This window comes from Blastocystis hominis (assembly GCF_000151665.1).
Source record: "Blastocystis hominis, Singapore isolate B (sub-type 7) whole genome shotgun sequence assembly, scaffold_9".
Classification (NCBI taxonomy): domain Eukaryota; class Bigyra; order Opalinata; family Blastocystidae; genus Blastocystis; species Blastocystis hominis.
Genome location: NW_013171868.1, coordinates 233,769 through 256,715, shown reverse-complemented (window position 1 = coordinate 256,715; position 22,947 = coordinate 233,769). Strand labels below are relative to the sequence as shown.

General features: G+C 40.3%; 3 protein-coding genes across 3 annotated transcripts; 2 read left to right on the top strand and 1 right to left on the bottom strand.

Annotated features, from left to right (window-relative positions):
• Positions 1-851: 851 nt before the first annotated feature.
• Positions 852-1,271, bottom strand: GSBLH_T00005009001 (uncharacterized protein; the record flags this gene model as incomplete). The annotated part of the gene is made up of 1 exon (XM_013043996.1): positions 852-1,271. One exon carries the CDS (start codon positions 1,269-1,271, stop codon positions 852-854), a length of 420 nt encoding a protein of 139 aa, XP_012899450.1.
• Positions 1,272-1,948: 677 nt separating this feature from the next.
• On the top strand, positions 1,949-2,824 carry GSBLH_T00005008001 (uncharacterized protein; the record flags this gene model as incomplete). Its single annotated transcript, XM_013043995.1, has 6 exons — positions 1,949-2,010; positions 2,042-2,180; positions 2,213-2,259; positions 2,291-2,345; positions 2,375-2,656; positions 2,687-2,824. The coding sequence occupies 6 exons, from the start codon at positions 1,949-1,951 to the stop codon at positions 2,822-2,824; spliced, it is 723 nt and encodes a 240-aa protein (XP_012899449.1).
• A 1,315-nt stretch (positions 2,825-4,139) lies between these two features.
• Positions 4,140-5,068, top strand: GSBLH_T00005007001 (uncharacterized protein; the record flags this gene model as incomplete). Its single annotated transcript, XM_013043994.1, has 2 exons — positions 4,140-4,591; positions 4,621-5,068. 2 exons carry the CDS (start codon positions 4,140-4,142, stop codon positions 5,066-5,068), a joined length of 900 nt encoding a protein of 299 aa, XP_012899448.1.
• Positions 5,069-22,947: the final 17,879 nt, after the last annotated feature.

The window sequence follows — 22,947 nt, the reverse complement described above, 5'->3', positions numbered from 1 at the left end:
ATAGATACTGACGTTTCGTCACCTTCGACTTGCTAACTTTCAATTTTGGGTTCTTCGATTTCGACTTTGAGCTTCCTGATTTCTTTAGAGCATTGGTGGGCACGGTTACCACTTCATCCTTTGAAGGACTCAGTATTTGCTGCTCTAACTAGTTGTCATACCAGTACAAACAGAGTATATCTACTTCTGTGGAATTCTTATCCGCCATAATCAAAAGGTTACAGGTATTAATGTAGATGGGAAATAGTTCTATCTGGTGCATCCAATCAAATGCAAGAAGCAAAATTCCTTCAATATCCAACAAACAGAACAAGATACACTCTAGTACTATCGATGACTATGACGTGAATGGTGAGACTTTACGTGGGAATGTCCTTCCGATCCTCGATGTCTCGAGTGATCTCCTCTGTGTCTGTCCGAGCTATGCGCATGCTTCGAATGAGAAGAACGCCTCGAGTGTTCCGAATACCGCGAACGATGCGAAGTACTCGACTCACTTCCATCATCCCCATTGTAATCATCCCTTCCTTCCAAAATAAAACTCTCCAATTCGTTTTCATTTTCTTTCTCTTTCTCTTTCTCTTTCTCTTTATCCTTCTTCTCTGCATCACTCTCTTCCCCTCTTCCTCCTTCTCTCCCCTTTTTCTCACTTTCCAGAATTCCCCCATATTTCTCCACAAACGATTTGAAACGCACCAAATCGCTCAAAGGCTCCAATTCCTGCTTCCGCATCTCGCGCAGCTGCTTTTCTCCGTCGATCAGCACCTACAATTCACCCTTCCCCGCGGTTCTACCTTCACAACCGCGGAACGCGGCTTGGGCGTTTCAATCACCACTCCCTGCCGACCTATTCATGAAATCCCCGCGGGGAACGCACCTTCCAAGGCGCCGGTTTTCACGCCGATCTGCGTGCCTTTGGCGAAGGCGTCGTCGGCCTGCCATTCTTTGTGGATCCCCGTGTACACGTGACCGTTTCGTTTTTCGAGGAGGGACTTTTTAACCGCGGTTTTGTGGGGGTGTTGGTTCATGACGACGGGCATGGCGCCGAGTCCGAGCCGCTCGGGACGGATGTTGATTTCGTAGACGGAGGGATCGACGTTGTTTTTTCCGTCCCAACCCATGCCGAGAAGACTGGCGCGACCGAACGCATCGATGGGCACATGCTTGTAGGCCTCGCTGGTTACGCTGCACGCGTCGGGGAGAGAGGCGAGCTCGAGCCGGAAATACTCGTTTCGGTCCTGGAAGTGAAGGGAGGGGGAGAAAACGACCATGGTGTTGAATCCCGGAAGACGGTTTTGAACGGCGGTGGAACCTTCCTTGGAAGTGCTCTGGGCTGTGGATTTGTCGTGGAGTGGAATGACAAGGTCCGAAGTATCCGATTTGGAGGAATCACCCAAAAGGTCTCGCAAAATCGACATCCGGGCTTCTTCTTTGGCATCAAGAACCGGAGTAGCCTTTGAAACAACAGAGGGAACTTGAGTGGGGACATCCACATCGTTTTCAACAGAAGTCTGCTTTTCGGCCTCCTCCTGTTGACGCTTTTTCTCAAGCTCTTTCTCGCGAGCAATTCGCTCTTTCGCCTTTTGAATCCAAGAAACTTGCTTGACCGGAATTACGAGCTCCTTCTTTTTCTCAATGTCTTCTACCACCTAAATGACACACGCCAGAAAGGAAACTACTTGGTTGTTGACAATCTGCGTTATATATTCCTTTTCCGGCTTCTTCTCGATGGGCTGGAATCCGGAGACAGTTTGGTTCTGCAATTTACACACAAAAGAGCAAATCCTCTACCAAAACAGCTTTCTTAGGTTCGGTCTTCAAGCCAAGCGAAAAGGAGAAGTTGAATCCAGTACTCATTGCGGTGAGTACTCAAACGAAGTGAATCAGATTCGAAATTGCCCGAATTTTCGCAACTGCAGTTTTCCACAATTCAAATGGCGTCAAAAGAATGCTTTCTCAATCTTTCAAAAGATTTTTTTCTGCTATGTCCAAGAAGAACGTGGCTGTTATGTGAGTACCATTGCTTTACATAATGGAATAGCCTGTCTGGTTGTGGAGTGTATGATGGTAGCGAGATCCATGAGGCTGTATTCGTGATGGAGAGCATTAGCCGTAACAATGCGAACTATCAGTGCTTTGCTCCTAACATGGAACAGATGCATGTTGTGAACCATCTCACTGTACGAAAGATATGTTATTATTGACAGCTTAGGGAGAACCATCATCCGAAAAGCGCAATGTGCTCGTGGAGAGCGCTAGGTAGGGAGAACGAGATAAGTTTGATGAATAGAATTGCGAGATCCAACGTACAGGATTTGAACAACCTGGACGTTTCCAAATATGACGTAAGTAAGCATGCTGACGTTCATTATAGGCAATCATTCTTCCGGGAGGGTTTGGAGCTGCCAAAAACCTGTCGAACTTCGGAGTCGTGGGTGCGGACATGGAGGTGAAGGAGGGAGTCTCCTCGGCTGTGAAAGCCTTCCATTCCGCAAAGAAGCCGATTGGCGCTTGCTGCATCGCTCCTGTGATCCTGGCGCGCACTCTCCCTGGAGTTAAAGTCACTTTAGGCCAGGAGCAGGTGAGCGAGGAGTATCCCTATGCCGATGCTTGCAAGGCAGCGACGGTGATGGGAGCGACGCATGTACCTTGTGGCGTATAAATGATCAATTTGAGTGATTTGCAGGCTACGGATATTTGCGTTGATGCTGAGAACCGTGTGGTGACGACGCCCGCGTACATGCGCAATAGCCCGATTCATGTAGTGCGCGATGGAATTAACAAGATGGTGGAGGAAGTGCTGAAGATGGCTTTGTGTGTTTGAGAACATACACGTTTCGTTATTGTGAGAGAATTCTTGTGAAGTGTATAATGCAATGAAAACAAGGTGGAAACAGGATAGAAAAGCAAAACACAGAGAGTGAGTGGATAAAAATATGAAGGTACATGCTGTAAAAGCAGAACTCCTTGGATGCTGCTGCTAATTACCTTTTCTCCCTACGAAGCATGCTTTACTCTCTCACAACACTCTGCCATGTTTGCTTTAAGAAAACACGCAATCATAAAGAAAAACTACACAAGCACACACCACACGATCACTCTTTTCGGATGATCAAATCCAACTTCCGATCGATTTCCGCCATTCTTTTGATTACCTTCCGCAGAGGCTTTTCCATCTCCACCCTTTCGTTAACCTTCTGCTTCATGTCCTTCCAAACCGGATTCATCAACACATGATCCGTCTGGTAGGGACGACGCCACGACAGCGAGCGAGGCCCAATGCGTCGACGCTTTTTAACGATTTCCTCTTCCGAAGAAGACTTTGTTCCCGGCTGCTCGCCAAGCACACTCATCAGAGAAGGAAGTCGCCGAATGATCTCCGCGCTGCTTTCTTTTAATGACTTTTTCTCTGCTTCGAATTGCTCGATGGTGGATTTCTGTGCGTGATACTCAACACCGACGCAAACCTCCGAATCGATTTCCTTTTGGATGGACTGAAGCGAGTGGCTGAGTAGCGCGTTTTGCTTTTTTTGCTCTTCCTAGATGGAAAAATCAAAAATAGAAACAAACGAGAGCCAGTCCGATAGACCCAATGTCGTATGTATCCGAATCCATTTCAGACTTTGGAAATAGTCTCTCCTATTCATGATCCAACCGCTATTTGACAACATCAATCTTAAAAAACGCAGAATGAATAATTCGATTAAACATCGCAATAACTTCCTCCTTTCTTCCTTCCGGAGTCATCGACAAGCAATTACTAACAGTAAAGTGAAAAGCTACGCAAATACCTCTTTGCCCTCTTGGCAAACAGCATGAGAATGTTTTTGGAGCTCTGTGACATGGGCTTCCAGGACTTTTTGCGAACACTGTAGTACTTTTCGAATTCCGGCACAAATGCGGGGAAAGCCTTTTGCGCGGATAGCATTTTCGGATTTTCATCTTGAGAACTTGCATTGCTGCGCTTTCGGGAAATCTGGGTCTTGTCTTTCTTTCCTTCTTCCCGCCTCAACGTTTTTGGAACCATCCTATTTTGAAAAGGTTCCTCCAAGCAAATGAAAAAATAGAAGAGAATCCAGAAATTGGGATGATTTTGATGGTTTTCTTACTTTTTGCTTGCTGGCCTGATACAATCCAAAATGAAAAGAAGCCATACAGATTCTGTCGAGGAACGCTATGAGATGTATAAGGAGGGAAAGCGGTCAGCAAATGAAGAGAAAGCTTGGAAGTGGGATCATTATTTTGGAAATTACCCAAAATCTATCAGAGACAATATTCAAATGGATTCTGTGGCTCTCTATAGCGTCACTGTGGATTCGGCTGCAGACACCATAACTCAGATAATCAGCGACTATCTTCCGCCCTTCGCGAGCGTGTGCGATGCAACCGCATGCACCGGAGGTAACACATTTTCCTTTGGAAAGTATTTCACAAATGTAACTTCTGTGGAAATAAACAAGGAGCGGTGTGAAATGCTGCAGAACAACGTCAATCTCTTGGGTCTTTCCAGCCGTGTTCACTGTCTTAACAAGGATTTTTTGAATTACATGAAAGAGATGCCCTATGTTGACTTTATCTTTTTTGACCCACCGTAGACGTGATTTTGTTTTTAACATTTAGATGGGGAGGAGAAGACTATCTTCGAGAATCAAATCTCAAAATGTACTTGTCTGACCGAAACATCGAAGACGTCGTAGAGGATCTGAAACACAAGGCACGATACATTGGCTTGAAGTATCCCCAGAACTTTGACATTACTTCCTTTGAGAATCACATCTCCGCAACTCCTATCAAAGAGAAAAAGTTCATTATAAGCAATCGGAAGCATACTTACTGGAAATTCTCCTTGTACGAATTTCATTCCGACTTCTGTGAAGCGTGTGTTTTTTACATAATGAGTAGATGGAAGTCTGCTTCACATGCTTCCACCTTCTATTCCACGACACACTTTGTTAAAGTTGCAAATATCACCTTTGTATTGCTCACAATCCCCGTCATACGCAGAGGCGAATTACCTTTGCAAGCTCTTAGAAGCGAGTTTCGGAAAGAGTCTCGACACTCTGATTGAGCTGACAGCAGGAATTGGAGCTCAGTCGATTAGTTTTGTGGCAAAGCAGCTCGCCACGAATATAGTAATGTTTTCGTCCCAACCAGCAAAACTGGAAGGGAACATGGCGCTTCTGCTTTCCCACTTTCCGAGCGAAAGCATGCACCCCCATTATTTACTGTGTAAAGAGAAGGAAATCTTCCAGAACCTAAACGAAATTCGAAAGATTGTAGGAAAAGCGAAGAGTGCTTGCATTTATTTGGACTTGTATTTCGAAATGACTCCCAGCGAGATACAATCCGAAACGAAAACTGTGCTTGTGGAAGAGAAGAGTCTTGAGTCCTGCCTGCAACGATTTATTGACTCGATTCCATGGAATTCGAATTGTTCGACACTGCTTCTGCGTTGTCCAGAATGCATCGCGGACATCATTAAACGCGCTCTTTCCATGTTTGAAATCCGAGAACACATTTACAAACAAGAACGTTTCGGTTCTTCTTCTTGTCCACCTCACACAACATCCTTCCTTCTCATCCATCCCCACTATCCTCTTTGCCAAACTCCCTCAAATCATCAAAACAAATACCACTATCAGCTGTCGACCGTATGGCGTCCGGAGCCGCCCTGCCCAATTCGATGCCAAGTTGAGGAAGTATTCTCCACTGTGTTGTCTGACCGCAAAACAGTGCTGGAGACTCTGAATGGGGCGATTCGTTCGACGCCCCCTACAGAGGATCGGTCGATCTGGGAAGCTGCCCATGCTGCCTATATCCACTCTTTCATGTTCCCACTCTCTAAAATGACCGTGTCTCAGGCTCAAACGGTGGATCGTTCCATAGTTCGAGTCTATGCAAACAAAATGAAATACATCGATAAGGTGGTGCCTGCTGGCTTCCGACCTCATCAGATTGTGTGTGTCGGGGGCATCGATGCACATTTGGGGCATGATCTCGCGAAAATGTATAATTTGGAAAGTCCAAGCCAGGTGTTAGTGCTGGCGGAGGGAGATCGACGCGCACAGGAACACCGGAACGATTATACATTTTGTCAAACCCCGAAGAAAGGAGAGGGGCAAGACTGGCAGGAATATCGAAACATTGTTCTGCAGTGGGTCCAAGACACGTTGAAAGAAATAGAGGAGGTTGACTTGATCGTTTCCTGCTGTCCCCACGCAGTTCCGCTTTTTGGATCAATCTTATCAGAGCTCATTAAAAAGATATCAAACGATGGATATCTGGTTATCAACGATCATTCTGTGACCAGCACTGCTGAGCAGGTATCGATGGACATTATCCATGGATTTCATCGCTATGTCACGACATGCAACCCAGCATATGACACGCTTCCGAGAGAAGAGTTAATGCTTGCTGAAGGGATGGACGAGGATGATCAGTGTAGATACCGGAGCACAAAAGAATGGGAAGAAAGGCTGTTACTATTTGGGCTGAAGCGCGTTGTGAACAATAGAAATAAGGAGCTTTGGAACCCGATGGGAAATCTGAAAACTGTATGGGGCTGTTTCTCGTATCTAGGATTTAAGAATTGTTTTGTTTGTTTTCACGATTCGTAAAAAGAAATATCGTGGATACTCAGGAATTGGACAAATCGGGAATGTTCCTTTGGGAAAGGATGGAATAAGGACTACAATAATAATCTCTTTTGTTTTCATAGTGGTCAGCGTTAGTATTTTAGATAAAAATATATCCAAGTCATACTATGCCCATAATAGATTAGAAAGAATTTATGATTGCACAATATTTCGAATTCTGTATAGTGCTTCATTCACAATAGTTTTAGAACAAATGGTGGAATCGTTGAAAGCTGTAGCAATTCACATAACCCAGAATCATTCATAACAGTCCAAGTGAAGCCAATGAAAAGCACAATTGTTTATGGTGCTTTCGAAACCATGAATACTTCTTTTATGGATTGAAACAAAGAAAAGCATACAGCATAATATTTATTAAATATTAGATACCAACAAAAAAAGAATGTCCAACTACTAAGGGAAAATCACTCAACAATTTTAACTAAATTAGCAAAAACAGAATCGACATCTATCACTGAAACAAATTCATAGCAATACTCGTTATAGATTTAGATTCAACCTTCTTAAATGAATGAGGAATATTAACGAATTTAATATTTGGAATATCTACATCAAATCAAAAATTACACTTAAAAACTACTTTCTAACGTAACTGTACGAGGATTTTGGAAGCTATATCCCTTCGAATTGATAGGAGAGAGATTCGGAAGATCTATTTCCATCATAATTTCGTTCAAAAATGATCCTACTTCGCATAGTTAATGAACATGATTCATCATCCTCGCTTCCACAAAGGGAAGCATAACCCAACTCCATATACTGCAATTTGGGAAGATCTATTCCAATCACTTCATCTAAAAACCACTTCCGTACTTTCAACTATTGTTTCTAAAGAACTACGGAATGTGCGATTACCCAACAGAACCGTTTTTAGATTTGGAAGATCTACAAGACTAAACAAGGGTACTATTCTAATACCACGAACCACAAAAGAACTATAATCAAAATTTAGCGATTTTCTTCCAACTTGGCCAATCACAATGGATGATAACGAAGGAAGATTCTTTAATTCGAATTCTCCTCCAAAATCACTAAAACTAAATCGGCCAATATCAATCGTTTCTAGGTATTCGCAATTCAAAATATGGAATGATTTTGACTTATCACAAGCACTATCATTCTTTTTCTTCGTAAAAGAATTGATTCCGATTTTCAAACTCTTAAGCAAGTTCATGCCATCGATTTTGAATGTTTTGACATCAGAAAAGCAATCGTAACCTATTTCGATTGTTTCTAGCATGTAAAATAAGGATACGTCCCAGTCCTTCAAAATACAATTATCACATATTTTCAAACGTTTTAACCCAATATTCAAATTGCGCCCATAGCCCTCATATTCTCTTGAATATGAGTTTCCATCGTACCAGTTACACTCCTTTACAATCTTTCCAGCATTATCATACTCTATTCCAATTCCAAAGCGAGAATCATCACACCAGTAGCCTTCATATTCCTTAAATCCATTCGTGAAGTAACTTACTCCGGACCCAAATCGTTTCCAGTTTATCATAATGCCCCTATACACCAATAATCCATTATTATCATAGAGTTCACCCTTTCCAAATGGAATATCTCTAAAAACTGCGCCAATATATCGACTTCCATGATTTAATTCAATGACTCCATCCTTCACTAATTCGAGATTCTCGTATTCTTTATTTCCAAGCACTTTCAACACCTTCTCATCACTCAACACATATCCCTCATTTGTGTATACCCCGTTATTATAATTTAATGAAATGCACTCTTTATTACTTAAAATGAGTAAAATCCAGCCGTTCACTTTCATTTCTTCACCCACGCGAGTTTCCACGTTTTGAATTGTAGCACTATCAACGCAATAGCTTTCTATTGAAGAATTCACGAAATCAGCAATTTTCTGCATCACAATTTTATAATATAATAAAATGGCTTGGAGTTGTGTTTGAATCCTATTCGTCCAATTTCATATGATTTGTATTAATCCTTATATTATTTTTATAAGTATTGTATGTCCGCATAAATAATCCGGAAAACGAAGAGATATGGCGACTTTTGCAGTTGTCAATTGATTTTAATGTTTTTATTTGTGAACTACTGCTAATTATCCAGGCAATTTATTTCCATTGGGTTATGACGATAATTAACTTGAATTGTATGCGTTGATTTGTTCTTCGTTTTATATATATGTATTCGGTGTTGCGTTATGCTTTTTGTATTGTTGGTGGAAGATAAAGAGCGGTATTATGGAATGGTAGGAAACGGATATTATTTCATTAGGAAAACGTTAAAATAGCATTGTTATAAAATTTTTAGACATCCTAAATTCGATTTCTTGTACTATTCAATGTCAAAGTACATACTCAACTATTTGCGTTATTCAATAAAATACTTGACTATCTTTTGAAATAATAATAGCAAAATATAAATATATCGTTTGTGTGCGATAGTATAACACGATTAGACATTTGAAGAAAGGAATGCATTTGTTTTCTATCTTTACATGGTAGGGAGGATTCTCTGTTCTGCTTCTATTTCCATATTTCCAAGAGTGTTCAATCCCACTTAAATACAACGATTTGGATTTGTAAATTGAGTATTTGTAACCATCTCTCTATTCATCTACAGTATTATACCGATTTAGAATCGACTCGAGAAGGGAGTGGCTATTTTTTCATTTTAGTTAATTACTCAGCAGTATGCATGTATCATAATAGGAAAGAGTCATTTTCGCCAGATCATTCCAAAAATGATCATACAATACACAAGCATAAGAATCCACAATCATTCGATTATTATACACTCAAGTGAATATGAAGTGATTGAATAAGAAATAATAACTATGTGTAATATAGCAATAGGACTCGGGTTTAATGATTAATATAGTTTTGGTTCAAGTTGGATCAAAGAGTGTATTGCTAATAAAGTAAAGGTGACATAATAAAGTACACGTAGCAAGTATGGAATTGACAACGAAAGCGCGAATCCGATTCCGACCAAAGTGGCCATAAAACCCCAGTTATCAAGTAGATATTGCTGTTTACCCGGGATAGTTGTGTTTTTGTCCTATATAAGAATATGGTGTAATTCTTTATACTTAGGTTATTTCGCTTACTACTCTTTTCTATGGTAAAGAAAATGCATTACTCCATTCTCATCCAAGGTTCTCCTACCAATGGTTCATTCGAAGGGATCAATCCATACAAGAACCGGAATCCTAACATCATTTCCATGAATGTGCTTTTCAAATTCAATCAAGTCATGTACAACAATGTGGACACGACCAATATGGTGACGAATACGAATGATGAGGAGCTAATAATTCCTCTTGGCTAGTCTACGATCCATGAAATCATTGCTATCCTCAACATTATGACCGATACTACATTCTCGATATCAATGATGGCTACGAGTTATGGTTGTAGCTGGATCTAGAGCCAGTACATCATCGATTTCACCAATGCCCCGGACCTCCGAGAGATCACCGGGTTAGGAAACCGAACGATGGTATTACCCGCTTCGTTCTATGGATTGAATGTGATTGATATCACGCAAAATCTCCAGGTGATCCAAGTGTACTTGTCCAACGTGCGTTCCTCCGATCTGAAGATTGCCAACCAGAACAACAATCTGCTCACCACAATGATCATTGACGATCCCGAGGTTAATTATCTCCGCACCGTGGAAGACATCTGCATTCCGATGATAACCCGATTCGATCGATTGATGTTCGTGTTCCGCGATATGGATGGTAATATCATGCGATTGAACGGCGAATTCGAACTCCAGTTGACGATCGAAGATGTGTATGATCAAGTGTCTTTCTCAATTCTACCGATGAACCAGTTGAGTATGATGGAAGTGTTCGGTAATACTATGATCAAGGAAGTGAAGCTGAACAATCCTCTCTCATTCAATCAGTGTTCCATTTCGTCCGTGTCGTTGTATACGGATTTCGTGTTGTACAACGTGCCAACCGATCAAGTGATATTAATCGATGCGGGGACATCCCCACACGAGGTGTTAATAACCAGAGGAACTATACGACATCACAAACGGCATGGGTATGATCCGAGTGTACAGTAGTATCAATGCTCAAACATTCGGTCTCAAGAGTCCGCTGATCGATAACCTGATTCATGTATCGATGGGACTGAACAACATGATCACCTGGGACAACCTATCGATCGATGTGATTGAACAATCGAACCTGGATTCCATTGATTGGGTACTGACAGATGCAAATGACCGTCCGATCTCATTGAATTCGAATGTGTACATCTCATTCACGATATCTTGTAAGCACAACTTCAGTAAGGTATTCAAGAAGATAGATATCAATGTCTATCTTCTATATATATACATATATCTATATATCTGAAAAGTAATAGTTTGATTGTTGTCTCCAACAAATAATCAGCCAGATATGTCTCACAGCTTGATATTGGACAACTACTCATTCCCATAGAGTCCATTCTTATGGATTTCAGCTTTATCATCAACAATACTGATATCACTATTAGTGAGTAATTCTATTCATCCTAATGAGTTGGGAACCAAAGCATTTCACTTTCATCAACCAACTCAAACAGCAAGTATTATGTATGCTATTGTTATTCATGCTCGTAATAGAACAACATTGTGAATCACTTTGTATCCCTATTGAAGTGGTGTACAATTCGATTCTTCTTCCTTTAAATAGGAGATATTCTGCATTATTTGGCAGGTGGGGGATACTATATGGGTTAGAATAAGGGATAGTATTCTCTGGCAATATAACAAACTCTGATAGGTTCAGAGTGCATCAAAACGACAAAAACTGGACACCAACTATCCAAAAACCTAGAAACAGTGGAATATGAATATATCTCTATTTGTTCGTATAAAATATATTATGTATTCTACCTTATTTTGCTCAGTTCTTCAACGACACACCCACCTTTCTCACAAACTCTACTATTCGATTCTACTATACACATATCACATATTATTACTATAAATGATAACCCAAAAACTGATTATCGCTAGCTTTTCCATTTTCATTCCTATCATCATCTTCTACATACCCTATTTCTTTCAATCCCATCTATATAAAATTCCAAATGAATAGAACGAAAAACAAAACGCTTCCACTGGAAACAACACTCTTCGATCTATTCATTCCACAATATCCCATTTCCGCTCATCTCCTTCCACTTCACAGTAAAAACAACTCCCTCCCTATTCGAAATCTATTCTTCCACTCATACCCAATTTCAACACTATTTTCACAATTGCACAATTCCTGTGTATTTTTGAAATCATTTGTTTTACAATAAAAGCTATTAGCTTCGTCTTACTGGGTTTGAATGTATTCAAAATTTGGAATTGGACTTGTATGTTCTGTCTTTTGTTATGTTTTGTTTTGTTTTCGGACTTCTATGTGTTTTTGTGTGTTGTGTTATGGGAGTGTAAGTATTGTAGCTGGGATGGGTTCTGTCGTCAAGTTGGTGTGTTTGAAGAAGTTAGTGTAGTCTTTGCTATCGTTACTTTGACTAAACTGTGTGTGTGAGATATGCATCGTGAACGCATTCAATACCATAATGGCGGTGGACCCTGGTTCCATTTTTGCTGTGTGGAATGTGTTCCGAGTGCGGAATTTCTGTACTTCAAACTGTGCAACGTGGCGAACCCATTCATGCCATGTGGGACCGCGGATACATGGAGATAACTTGCAACGTGGGAGGTATCTGGGACAGGCACGACGTTCTTGCCTAGGATATCTGTTCTGTTTCTCGTATTTTCATTTTCATATTGTGAGGTGGTAGAGTGTGGTAGAGAGAACGGATTTGCGATGAGTGAAAGGGCAAACTATGGGAGCAAGAGCTGTAGGTTTGTAGAAGCGGAGCGTGTGTGGAACTTGGGAGAATGGGACAAGAAGGCGGAGTATGCAAACTGCTGTGGGGACGGTCCTCGCCTCTGATTGATGGGAGCCGAGTGAACTGGAATGGCCAGTGGGAGCAGGCGAGTTCCAAGACGGTGCAGTTCTGCATTTGTGGGTCTGTGGAGCATGGGAAGGTGGAGGTGTGCGTGGTGCGGGCGTGTGGGAAGTGGTGGAATGGAAGAGAGGTGAGGTGCGTGGCGGTGGTGTGCCCCGCGGACGAAGCGGCGGGGTAGCCGGAAGGGCACTTGGGGCAAGTGTTGGATACGAAGTGCGATGTGGACTAGTGGGGCATGATCACGGATGGGTGCAACGCCTATCAGCCGTGGGAATCGATCGATCGATCGATAGGGGACGGGCTCCTGCCAGCCCATCCTGCCGATGCTGCGCTGCGCTGCGCTGCGTGGCGGGCGATGGGGCGAGGGACGTGGCGCTGTGGACGATGGGAGATGGGAAGCAATCCACGATGTACTGCACGAGCAATGTGGGCGTGGGCGAGGTGATGAACGATCCATTCGAGCCCATGAACATCCACATCGTGTTTGAATTGGCCGAGGCCACGTTCTCCTATCCCACCACCGCGATCTCCATCTCCGACTACACCATTGGGTTCGCCTTCGATGGCTCCTTCCCGCGGTTCTGCGAAGGCACGCACGCTCTACATCAATGCCAACAGGTTGGTGTCCCGAAACGGCCTCCCCTTCCCCGCGGAAACCCTCATCGCGACCTTCTCGACCCGCGCCGGCGTTCGGTTGGCGTTCGGTTGGCGTTCGGTTGGCGTTCGGTTGGCGTTCGGTTGTGGCCTACTCGGATTGTGGAGAGCGCGATTGGTATGAGGGAAGTGGAGTAGGCGCAGCGCAGCGCAGCGTGTCTGTGCAGATGGAGGTTCCCTGGAGCAGTGGCATCTCCGATGAAGCCCCGATGGATGGCCTTGATGGGCAGCAATGTGCAGAGCCAGTTCTTCGAGACGCGCTCCGTGTTGGTGGCGGGCGCCATTGTGAACAGCGTGATGGCCATCAGCTGGCGTGTCCGCAAGGGCGCCTCCTGGTCCGCCTTCGCGTCCTTCTCCGTCTACCGCCCCGTCGTGCTGCTGCCTGCCTGCCTGCCTCCTTCCCTGCCTCCGCGCCCGTCGTGCTGCTGCCGCCTTCGAAGCCACGCAGGTGCGCTGGGTCTGGTGGTGGTGCGAGCTCTTCGTGCAGGCCTTGGTTGGCTCCCACTCCCAGCGCTTCGCCGCCGACGCGCTCCTCCAAGAGGGCGACGTCCAGCAACCCGAGCTCTCTCTCTTTAGCTCTCTCTCGATGCGTGCGTGGCCTACTGGGTTCGCGTGGCGCTGTGCTCCGCCGCGTGCTCCATCCTCTCCGAGGCCTCCTCTCCCATCACCCTCGCCGCGTATGTCGTCGCGCCCGGCGCGGTGCAGAACCTCGAGGTGGCCGCGCTCTCCTCGACCTCGCTGCGCGTGCAGTGGGCAGAGCCGGCGGAGCTGGGCGGCGCCAGCATTCGGTACTACGTGGTGCGACGCTCGTGGATGGCTTCGATGGCCGTGATCCAGAGCGAGAGCGAGAGCGAGAGCGAGAGCGAGAGCGAGAGCGAGAGCGAGAGCGAGGTCGCCAGCACGAACTGCTTCCTGGACCTGCAGAGCGTGCAGAGCGTGCAGAGCGTGCAGAGCGTGCAGAGCGTGCAGAGCGTGCAGAGCGTGCAGAGCGTGCAGAGCGTGCAGCACGCGCCCATCTATCTGAGCGTGGCCGCGTTCACCGGGTATCTCTCCCGCCAAGAGAAGATCCCCGCGGTTCTGTATGCGGTGTGTGTGGAATCAGGCGGAGGGCATTGAGTGGGACTGTGCGATGGCGATTACCGGATCCTTCCATGATCTCTGCACCGCCACGTGCGAGCTTCGCGCTCCCGCGACTTCCTCCTTCCGCCGAACCGTCTGGTTCCCCGCGGGACACGATGTGTGGGACGTGTTGGAGGGTGGGATCCCCGCGACTTCCTACACGCTGGAGTGCGTCCCGAGCGAAGTGGGCAGTGCCGAGTGGATGGGCAGGCAATTCGGAGTGTCCACGATGGCCACGTCGGAATTCGTTGGGTGTTGGTGGTGGACGGCGAGCCAACCTCCTCGCTCACCGGTTCGCTCTGGGTGTGGGTGTGAGTGTGAGTGAACAGGAATCTGGTGGGCGATGGGGTGGGGTCCGTGGCTCCCTACGAAGGTGTGCAGAGTCGACCGGGCTCTCTGGATCTCTTCCTGTCCAACTGGGCGCAGAACGCCACCGTGGTCTCCGTCACCCAGCCCCTCCACCTCCGCCTCCGCCTCCGCCTCCGCTTCCTCTTCGCCTACGACGTGACCGGCGCGCTCATCCGCGCCCACCTTGTCGATCACGCCTGGTGCGCCGTGGGTCGCGATGTTTCCACGTTTCCACGATCCAGACCGATTTGGCAGTCGCTGAGAGAGAAATGGTTGCGATGTTTGGTTTGGAAGATGGATGGATGGATGGATGGATGGATGGAATTGTAGAGATGTGGAATGGTTGAAGCGTTGTAGGATTTGAATGAGAATCGAAAATGTGTTTAGGAAGGAAGGAAGGAAAATGTAGATTTAGAGTGTGTAGGGTGTTGGAATGATTTAGAAACATGAACAGAATAATCCAGAACGAGGAACCAAACGACTCTAGTTGATAGGAATAATAATAATAATAGAGTGCTGTGAGTTGATAGTTGAAACAAACAAAGAAAGATAGAAAGAAAGTGTATTTAGAGTTAGTTGGTTGGTTTAGGATAAGGAAATGATAGAAAATGGAGTGAATGGTTAACGATGTGCGAAGATAGGTTCTTTGTGTGAAAATCACTGGATCAAAACCAATTTCCATTCCATTCGATTTGATTTACTAGTTTTACTAGTTTTAATTGCTTTCAAACCCAACCAGTCCCAAGTCAAAATGATTTGGCTAGAATCATGGATGGATAGATTGGATTATCGAAATAATAATGATAATGATAATGATGATAATATAGACTATTTAGACAAAGTGGAGTAAACAACCAAATCCTTGCTTCATAACACGATTTCACTATGATATCATAAATATACAACCTATACAGACATAGTAAACAACAAAATGGACTTTTCCATTCTGAGTGTTTCCAAACAATCCTGATATTATTAGAAATATTATAAATATCTATACCTCCGAACTATTTCAACCACAAAAATGTGAACAAAATGATGCGAAACACAAGTGAGTACTTCACTTGGAAATCTTGGATCCAATGTGTATATGGTAGCACTCTATCATAATTTTTAAATATGAAGAATACTTAGGTGTAAGGAAACAAACTGATCTCCCTGTTTTCTTCATAAATTCTTTATATTTGGCTACAAATTACGGATTCAAAGAGTAGAGGCTAAGGATATGTGATTATAAATAGGTAGAATGGAAGAACTTAAGGGAAGCGAATTTCTCCTGGACAGTTACATAACGCTTGGTGAACCAAAGAAAATCACTATTGGCGGCTGCAAGTATAGCCTCCAATATTATCAAGGCGATCACGAGGATGAATACACGTTGACGAGAGCTGGGAGGTTTGCCTATTCCAAAATGGCATACTAAAAATGTGTTACGAGTTGGATGCGAACGGGAGCGAAATCGGTGACTTTACCAGATTTGATAATGGATGCGTCGCTTTTGTGCAGTCCTATGACGAAATCTGGGACAGAAAGAATTTTCATCGTATTATAAACCATGTCCGAGGTGAGCGAATGGAAATCTATTCGCATGCGAGTGATCACCTGATATATCACGGTGAGTTCAACGAGAAGCGAGAGAGAGAAGGATGGGGCATCCAGTATGACGATAAAATGGGTGCCATGCTGCTTGAGGGGATATGGAAGGGTAACAAGCTGGTGGAAATCATCCGCAAAATCGAGGGAACTCTTATGATCGAGCTCAAACGAAAAGGTGACAACACCATCGCTTCGAATCGAATTCCCCTGTATGTGGGTGAATTCGTGTATGATGAATCGAAAGAATCGTTTCTTCGAAATGGTCGAGGATACTGGATCGATGAAGAAACTCGGATTGCTACTCGCGAAGTGGAATGGAAAGATGGAGTGGAAGTGAGTGGAAGAGATCTCTATGATGGATGGCATATTCATTCATTCACTCAATATTACTTGTTTATTTTATACTATTGCTATGTTAATCACATTGCATTTCACATTGTTTTGTTGATCAAATAGAAAGCAAGGTTTTCATTCATAGGATTCATCGATTCCATCCATCATATTATTCAATCGATTGTTTTGTTTAATGATACTATGATTCCTATTCACCATTTCAATCTATGAACCACAATCCTTTCTCTGCAATATCATTCTTTGTATTCAATATGGATAATCATTGTGACAGAAGAGAATCGAAGTATCAACAGAGAATCAATACAATAATCCACTTGTCAAATAGAAATGATGGATTTTGTATTCTACATACTACTGCCATCCTCTCTATTACGAATCAAACCATTCCAACAGTATTCACTATTGTGAGTTCGATTGTTGCAAAACAAGATTAACTACCACATAATTGATATATTTTGAAGAACATATATCCATTATAGACTTAATAGAACAGCCATTCTGACATGAGAGAGTAAAGGTGATCAAAATGCGTAATATTTTACATTCAAAGCTATAAGTATTGGAAAATAACACAAAAATATATGAATAGATGGAAATGCACCGAAATATAGAAAAATAGAAATGGGTGGAGAAAATGAGGTTTTATTATATGTATTCTAGTTTGTAACACACCAGCATATCAAAGCCATACACAATAATCCATGACGTGTGTTCTATCGAGAAATAATGAAACAGACCTCGTTTCCAAAAAACCGTTTTACCATATTTCTTTTCATTTCCATGCAAAACATTGCTGATTTTGTCAATTCTGCTATTAGCAACTATCATATTGATAGTTCTACCATCCAACATGTGCAGGGATTCTTGGGTAAAGAATGGAAACCATATGGCTGGATTTCACTCATTTTGAGTAATGGAGAATGTGTAGTATTGCAATTCGATAATGGAGTATTCATGAATCAAGGATTTGTCCTCAATGAGCAGAAAGTGTTGAAAGTGTTTGGAAATCACCAAATTGGTTCTATTTCATATAATGAAGAACAATCCATAGAAGTAGAAGAAGGAATCGTGGATTTGGATCATGGAAGTCGATTTGAAGGATTGATATTGACAGAAAACAAGTTTGGAATTCCATTTGGATATGGTGAAATGTATGATGATGATGGATTCTTGGTGTACAAGGGCATAATGATCAATTGGAAACGATTTGGATATGGAACGAGTTATCATAATAATGGATGTATTGAATATGAAGGATATTGGTGTGATGATAATCGATTTGGAATTGGAAAAGTGTATGATCGATATGGTAAATTAGTGAATAAATGTAAATGGTGTAATGGAATTGAATGTGATATTGATGAAGAATATGAAGGAGATGGAAACAAACCACTGAATATCGGAATGAAACATTTGAAACTGAGTGACAATTGTGTATTGGAAGATTGGGATGTTTCATTGTTGTATAATCTGGAATCAATCGAAATCGGCAATGAATGTTTTGAATCAGTGCAAACATTCCAAATCGATGGATTGAATCGATTGAAATGTTTGGAAATTGGTAAGAATTCGTTTACTCAGGAAAAGAATGGATTGAGAGATGATGAATCGAAATCATTCCACATATTGAATTGTGAATCATTGGAATCCATTCAAATTGGTCAATTCAGTTTCAGTGATTTTGCTGGAGACTTTGAATTGAAGAATCTACCACAATTACAATCCATTCAAATTGGCACAATTGGAAGTAGTTCATACAATTTCTGGTATAGTTCATTTGTGATTCGAGGTATTGATATGATATTGAATATTTGAATGATGCATAGATCTTCCAAATCTACAATCCATTACATTAGGTCGGTATGCATTCTATGAATCCTTATCGACAATAATTGAGAGTATTGAATGAATTTGAATGAAATGATTGATGTAGATCTTCCATCATTACAATCCATTCAACTCGGTTGGGGTGCACTTGAAGGAAGTAGGAATAAATCTTGTTCATTGGTAATGCGAAGTAATAATGAATTGATTGGTTATGATTTGTTTTGTAGATCTTCCAAATCTAACATCAATAACTTCTGTAAATTGGAGTTTCTATTGTCCTCGTGTAGTGACATTGGCAAGTATTTCTGAATATTGAATATTGATAGTATTTAGATATCCCAAATCTTCAAAATGTCTATCTACCTAATTCATTCCAGGAAGTTCAATCGAAATCAATTTCGAGTATAGTTTGATTGATTTGATTTGATTCATAGATGTTTCTTCCATTCTCGCTAATCTTGTCCACTAAATCAAGCATTAAATCTATAATATTGATTTGATTTGATTTGTTCAGTGATTCGTCATTGTTTAGGAACATTTCCATTGATTGATTGATTGTTTGTTTGTTTCAAACCGATTCTTGATCACAATTCATGATTCTATAATTATCAAAATATCAGTCCTGCCTGATTATTATGATGTTCTTCTATACCATTTTAACAATGATACTGAATTATGATTGTTATTTCAATCAATCATTGTTTTCGATCATCATCATTATTATCATCATTATCATTATTACCAATGACCCAATGATCACATATTGAACATTCACAAATGATGAATCCAATCTACCAATAATAATAATAATAATATACAAATGATGGTTTGAATAGGTTTGAACTAGGATTTGTTCAATATTGATAGGAAACTGATTGCTTAAAATAATCATCATCATAATCATCATAATCATGAATAATAAGATTGGATTTGATAGTGACACAATGGAATGGTTGGAATCGATTGATATTGGATGATTATTCACATTTGTGAATCCATTGTTAAATCGGTAGATAATACAATACAATACAATACAATACAATGATTGATATTGAATTAGGATATTGATTTTGACATATTGAATAAGAATCGATCACTGTATACATAGAATAGAATAGAATAGAATAGAGGTGAACTGGATAAAACAAGGCAATGAAACTAGAATCAAATAGAATAGAATAGAATAGAATCCGATTGAATAGCATTGGAAATCATATTGGATTCACCATTCAATCAATCCAACTATCATTTGTTTTTTTGTTTGTTTGTTTATCAATGAGTCACAAAACATGGATTTATCAATTTGATAATAATGGAATCAAATCGGATGTGTTTGATACTTGATAGTTGTAGTTCGTAGTAATATCAATCGTGGTTTCACAATTCGATATTTGGATGGAATGCTGTATTCTTCAATATTACACAAACCACTCATTCACTCATTCAATCAATCAATGGATGAAAGATAGCTGATTCAAAATGCAAATGAATGTTGAATATCGTAAAGAATCAATTCATCATTCACACTCAATAATACTGATAAGAATAGAAAGGATGTTCAATCCATTGATCGATTGAATGATTGAATGAATGATTGAATGAATGGTGTGTATTTGGTTAGTTTTCGATCTCCATTCATCATCATTATCATTATTATTATGATTGTATGATCATCCACATTATTCATCGGTCTATTTCAGCATATTGAATACCATTAGATCACTTTGGTATTGTTGATCATGAATAGAATGATTGGATAGGATCGATCAATCAGAATCAGAATCAGATTGATGATGAGTATTCAACCATCAATCCTCGTGATTATTATTATTATTAGTAGTAGTATTTGTATTTGTTTTTGTATTTGTATTTGTTCGATTATCAATGATAATGAATCGATCGAATGATTCATTGATAGCGATCCAATCGACTGATAGAATTATCCAATTGATTCGATCGAATCCAAATGGAACAATCACTCAAACACATTGTAGTCTCAATGGTTGTTTTGCAATTGAATCGATCGAGATTCATGAAATCGTTATGTTCGATCATTGGTTTAGCTGGAATCTATCATTGTACTGTATTGTATAACAATACTCTTATTTCTTTCTTTCTGATCATTATTATCATTATTATTATCATTATTGATATCATTCAAATCATTAGATCCCATTCGAACAAGTCAATATGGAATCAGCATTTGATAATCACAATACAATAATGAGGCATATTTGAGAACCATTTGTGTTGTGGTTTGATTATGAGTATTTCGATAATGGGTTTTCTTGGAATCCATTGTTTGATTGTGTATTCAATATGCTGTTTGTGATTTAAAACCGATGAATCCACAAATCACATATTTCGAATGAATCTTGATCAAACGACTTCAATCGAATCGTTTTGACAAGATTCATTGCACTTAATCGAATTGAATCAATAGGAATCGACACAATCCATATTTGTTTGTTGAGATAGTATTAATTTGGATAATACTCAATGATTCATTATTCTTTTGTTTTTGTTTTTGTTTTTGTTGTTGTTGTTGTTTTTCAACTTTTGGAATTGATTGTAGTTCATTTTATTATTTCATTTTCGATTTTGATTTTTAGTTTATTCTTGTTTGTTTTGCTATTCTTTAGTTTTCTTTGTTTCTTATTTTCTTATATTTGTACATTTTATTCCTCTTCCTTTTCTTTTTCTTTTGTTTTCTTTTGTATTGTATGATTCTAATTTGTTTTTAGTTTTTCTTTTTAGTATTTTCTTTTTCTTTATTTTTTTATATTCTAATATTCATCTTATTATTCACTATCCACCAGACAAATTGGATTGTGTCGATTCTTATTGATTCAATTCTCATAAGGAAATATGTGATTATTTGTTTGGATTGTTCCATGTTTTGTTTTGCTTATTTCTCTTTGTTTTCTGTTTATCATCATTATCATTATATATCCATTTTAACCAATCATCGAATCAATAATGTGCCATCAGTTTGAAACAACAATACAGATTCCACAGATCATTGTAAAATGAACCAGATAGAATTGTTCCAATCATAATCAATCGAAATGTGTTCCTATTAAACGAATCAAATCAAATCAAATCAAATGATCAAACGGAATCGAATGAAACACAATGAATCAAATCAAATCAAATCAAATCAAATCAAATCACCTAACAAGATAAGATAAGTTCAAACTTACCAAATGGAATTGAAATCTATGAAAATCATATGAAATCAATTCCATTCTATTTATCAACAATACTCGAATCGATTTCGATTGAACATACCCCAATGATACAAGTAGATTGACATTTTGAAACAGATTTGGAATATCTATTTACCATCTCTATTCAATATTTAGATCCACTTTCCAATGTCACCAAAACGAGGACAACAGAAACTCCATTATACAGAAGTTAGTGATGTTAGACTTGGAAGATCCAAAGCAAATCATAACCAATCAATTCATTGTTACTTCGAAGTGTCAATGAACAAGAATCATCATCATCCCATCTTTCTCCCCTACCTTCCAGTATCCGATATCATATAATACATATTGTTTTTCCTTCTTATTCATTTATTCATTCTGTTTTCCTTCATCACTCACTCATTCATTCAATCATTCATAGATTAATGGATCATTGATTGTCATAAAGGAAACACTTGATTCTTTACTTTCATTGATTCCATTTCTTCTTTTGTTGACAAGGAATATTGTTATCGATTTTGATGGTCTGGAATCAATGAATGAATGGTAGGGGAGAAAGAGAGAAGTAGCAATAGCAGCAACAACAACATCCACAGCAACAACAATAATAGTAGTAGTTGTAGTAAGCAATGGACCAAACTATCTATCAAATGATGTAATCAATAATCAGAACCTACAATACGAAATCATTTCAAATTAATCGGATTGATGTTTCGTGACAACAATCAATCTTTCCATGGAAACCGACAATCAAATGATCTTCTCTTCATTTATATTTAAATCTGAATCGATTCACATAGATTCATTCAATTATGTGGATTGTTTGAAATTGATATGCATTCTTGGTATTTGTTTGTTTTCACATATCGAGTTTGTTCTTCATTTCGATCATTCCACATAACAATCTAATTGATTTATTATCCAGAATCGATCAGTAAGTATTATTGATTGATTGATTGATTGATTGATCCATGATGATAATAATACTCATATTTCCAATAATATGACTATTATCATGGACTTGGTTCTTTCCTTATTTCTTCATTAAACTACACATATAATTGTTTCAATATCTCTTTCTATCATGATTACTATTATTATTAATCATCAATAGCTATGGATTGTTCTCAGATATTCTTATTCTTATTATTCCTTTTACTGTTATTATTCTCATTATTGCTTGTTATTCACATACACATTGTTTGTTCTCCATCAATTTGGTAT